The sequence below is a fragment of the Elephantulus edwardii genome, unplaced genomic scaffold (genome assembly GCF_000299155.1).
Source record: "Elephantulus edwardii isolate Elephantulus edwardi_28Jun2011 unplaced genomic scaffold, EleEdw1.0 scaffold00243, whole genome shotgun sequence".
NCBI lineage: Eukaryota > Metazoa > Chordata > Mammalia > Macroscelidea > Macroscelididae > Elephantulus > Elephantulus edwardii.
In genome coordinates this window covers 2,661,307-2,664,903 of record NW_006399993.1, presented here as the reverse complement: position 1 = coordinate 2,664,903, position 3,597 = coordinate 2,661,307, and the positions used below count along the sequence as shown (strand labels likewise).

General features: G+C 50.9%; 1 protein-coding gene across 1 annotated transcript in view; it reads right to left on the bottom strand.

Moving 5' to 3' along the window:
- The window catches only part of LOC102844716 (zinc finger SWIM domain-containing protein 5-like), a 294,761-nt gene extending 293,274 nt beyond the window's left edge, over nt 1–1,487 (bottom strand). Inside the window, exon 1 of the mRNA XM_006898995.1 lies at nt 657–1,487. Within this exon, the coding sequence (XP_006899057.1) occupies nt 657–1,257 (601 nt within the window). The 5' untranslated portion in view covers nt 1,258–1,487. The remainder of the gene's footprint in view (nt 1–656) is intronic.
- Nucleotides 1,488–3,597: the final 2,110 nt, after the last annotated feature.

Here is a 3,597-nt window from a genome sequence, read left to right as displayed (position 1 = left end):
TTTTTTTTTTTTTTTTTTGCTTGGGTAGGGGTGTGGAGAAGAGAAGCTGTCACACTTCCATCTTCCGTTATTGTTAGTCCGCAGCCTGGATTCCCAAGCATCACTGGTCCAAAGAGAAAAATATTAGAGCAAACAATTGCACAATTAAAGATGCCTAAAATGAACTGTATTTATTGTTGTTTTCTTTCCCCCCTATGTTAAAGTTGATTACAGGCAGCTTCAATCTGCTAAGACTATAGCTTGCCTTTTACAGCCTGTCCCTCAAAGACTCCTTGTTAAAGTGCTTGCCCCAGATTCATTAACAATACTCTCCTCTCCAGTTTTAAATTGGGGGAAAACGCATTTCCGAGATTATGACAATCCAAAAACGTACCTCCTCATGCATTATTTTTGCATTTGGTGCGGGCACAGTGAAGAGTGGGGAAAAGCTACCTATTCGCTCTCCAAACAAAAAGAAATGAGGGTATAGGCCAGTAGGGAAAGAGCAGCAGTGGACCTGAATGAGATGTTGAAAAAAGTTTTTATGTGACTTGTCTGTCCTTGCAGAGGCATAGGAGTTGGGTAGAAAGCCGGGGTCTCACTGCAGGGCTCTGGCAAAGGGGTGGACCTGCGGGAGAGGAGGCTGGGGACCAAAGAGGGGCGCAGAGAACACCTACCGACTTGCAGCACGTTCTCCACGGAGCCGCTGTCCAGCAGACGGATGCCCCGGCGGAAGGGCAGCCCCTCGCCGCCGCCGCCGCCGACCGCACTGGCTCCTGCGCTCAGTCCTGGGGACGTCCCAACCACAGCGGCGGTCCCGGGGGCGGAGCCGGTCGGAGCTGTGGCCCCGGGGGGCGGTGGCAGCCCCTCCTCGGCCGGCGAAGTCCCCACTGCGCCGCCAGCAGCGCCGGCCCCGGAGCTGCCCCGGTACTGGAAGCTGGAGTACATGCAGATCTCCCGCTCATTCCGCGGGAAGGACCAGTAGACGATGCGGCGCTGCACCGGCTCCGGGATCCGCTCGAAGCGCTCCTCCACCCGCTCGTACGCCCACTTTTCCGCCACCGTCTTGGCGGCGCAGTCCAGCAAGGACTCGGGCTGCAGGTGGGGGCGGGCCCCGGGGGCTAGGCAGCTACCGCCGACGCCCCCTGCCCCGCCGCTGACCGTCCCAGGCAAACCGCGAGGGTGGTGAGCCTGCGGGCTGGGCCACGAGCACAGCCTCTTAGCCGGGGAGACCGGCGGCGGCGAGAGCAGCTCCTCTCGCTCACCTCCTTCCGCCATTGCTGGGGACTGACTGACTGACTGACTGAGGCGGCAGCGGCACCACCGGCTGCAGCGGAGACCCTGGCCACGGCCACGCGCCCCGCGCAAGCGCCCAGCAGCGGCGCGGGGAAGCGGGGGCGGGGCGAGCGAACCCGCGAGCTGGCCGGCCCGAGTGGGGTGTTTGGGCCAGGCTGGTGTGCGCGCCGCTAGGGCCGACGGGGACGGCCTGAGGACGCGCGTAAGGCGGCCGCGCGCTCTGTCGGGCCGCTGCGGGCGCGAGCAAGCGAGGGCTTGGGGCGCGCGCCGGGCACAGACAGGCCATAACGCGCTCCAAGCGCTGAGCCAGGCGAGAGAGCACAGGGCAACCTCATCAGGCAGGACGCTTCCAAATGCACCTGCCGCTGGGCCAGCGAGAGGGGGTCTTTGTATACGGCTGAGTGAAATGGTGGACCTACGAGCCATTCTGGGACCCGACCCCCTTCGAGAAGTCATGAGCGTGGTGATCCAAGGAAAGAGAAAACTCAAAATCCTGTGGGAGACTGACATGACAGGAGGCTGACACGAGTGGATGATGGAGGGAAAGATGTAGGGAAGACGCTAGGAAACATTTGGAAAGTTCAAACGATGGAACTCTTGGCTTTGAGTGATGAAAACTTCATACTCCATAACAACATAAAATGAGGTCGGCGCTCCTCTCAGAGTGGTGCAAAAATCTTAGCAGCCCATGATGGGACAATGGGGCTCGGAGATCTCACCGCCACAGCTGCTGCGCCCTCATAGGGTTTTGAAGGGTTTAGCACCTTGCATCCTAGGAAACAAAACACTTTTTATGTAGGAGTTTGTGTGTGTGGGGGGGGCGGGGTTTGTTGGTTTTGTTTTTGGTTTTGTTTTTGCTGTGGGGGTGTTTGTTTGTTTTAGGGAGGGGAGGTTGTCGAATTCTCTGATCCACTGCCTCTTCAGAAGTAGATCCTTCCTGTTTTCCCCAATTGGCTCATCTTCTATACCATTATATTTCTTATTACATATACATGTTTGTATGTGTTGTCTGACTGCCAACTGACTAAGCTCCACAGCAAGGATCATAACTATTTTCTTTACTGTAATTTATTCAGTGTGGTGATTAAAACAAACAGTCTAAGACAGGAATGAAAAATCTAGTGATCTGCTTTAGTAAAAATTCTCAAACTCACTGTTGTGTAGTCAGAACTGACTCATAGTTAAACCTCCAGAGCTTTTCGGGTGGCAGTAAATCACACAGGAGGAGATGGGAATGCCCATCTTTCTTGGGGCTGCCGGTGAATTTGAACGGCCAGAGAGGTGCCACATTTAGGTTAGTAGTGCGGCTCTCTAAGGACTAGGCCACCAGATCTTCCTTTAGTAAAAGATTACAAAGGCAAGGGAAACCAAAAGAAAACTATTACATACTCTAACATGCAAAGTTTCCTTGTGAAATAAACTCAAAAGCAAGAGTTCTGGGGGTTTGTTGTCGGTTGGTTGTTTTGTTTGTTTTTTGTTTTGTTTTGTGTTGTGTTGTTCTTTGGGGTTTTGTTGCTAGGCTTATTTCCTTTTCTTTTTTTTTTAATCCTCTGCCTGGCACCTCCAGAATGGTAACTCCATAGCTGGTCCCTCTATATACCATGTTATGTTGTTTTAAGGGCCATTGAGTTGATTGCAATTCATAGCGATCCCGTGAACAACAGATCAAAACCTATCCAACTATGCCTCCCCCGCCCCATTATTCAGAGGGTTTTCGAGGACCTGTAATTTCAGAAGTGGATGGTCATTTCTCCTGCTTTATAGTCTATCTTTGTTGGGAAACTGTGCTGAAACGTGTCCACCACCGGTGACTGCTGGTATTTAAAATACTGGTGGCTTAGCTTCTAGCATCACAGCAACGCACAAGGTATCACAGTATGACAAACTGACAGACACGTGGTCAGAAACAATAGTTGTAAATTACAATTCCTTACTCAATCAAGAAAATTAAGATTATTCCGTTTTCCTAACAAACTAATCTCTACAATTTTAAAATGTTCAGTGACTAAATTAAGAGAGTTCCTTCAGCTTAGTTCTCCTTATGAAATGAATAAATTCTATAGTAAAGTAACAATAGGAAGAACATAAGTGACTGGAGACAGGCATCAAAGAAATTTGGCTTTACTAAAATCTCACAAAGGATCATACTTGCTCCTTATATGACGTTAATCTTAATTTCACCACTTGTACCACAACAAGATAAAGGTAAATAATCCAATAGAAAAATGGGCACAGGATATGAACAGGCACTTCACCGAAGACACATTCAGATGGCTAACAAGCACATGAAGAAATGCTCAAAATCCCTAGCCCTAAGAGAGA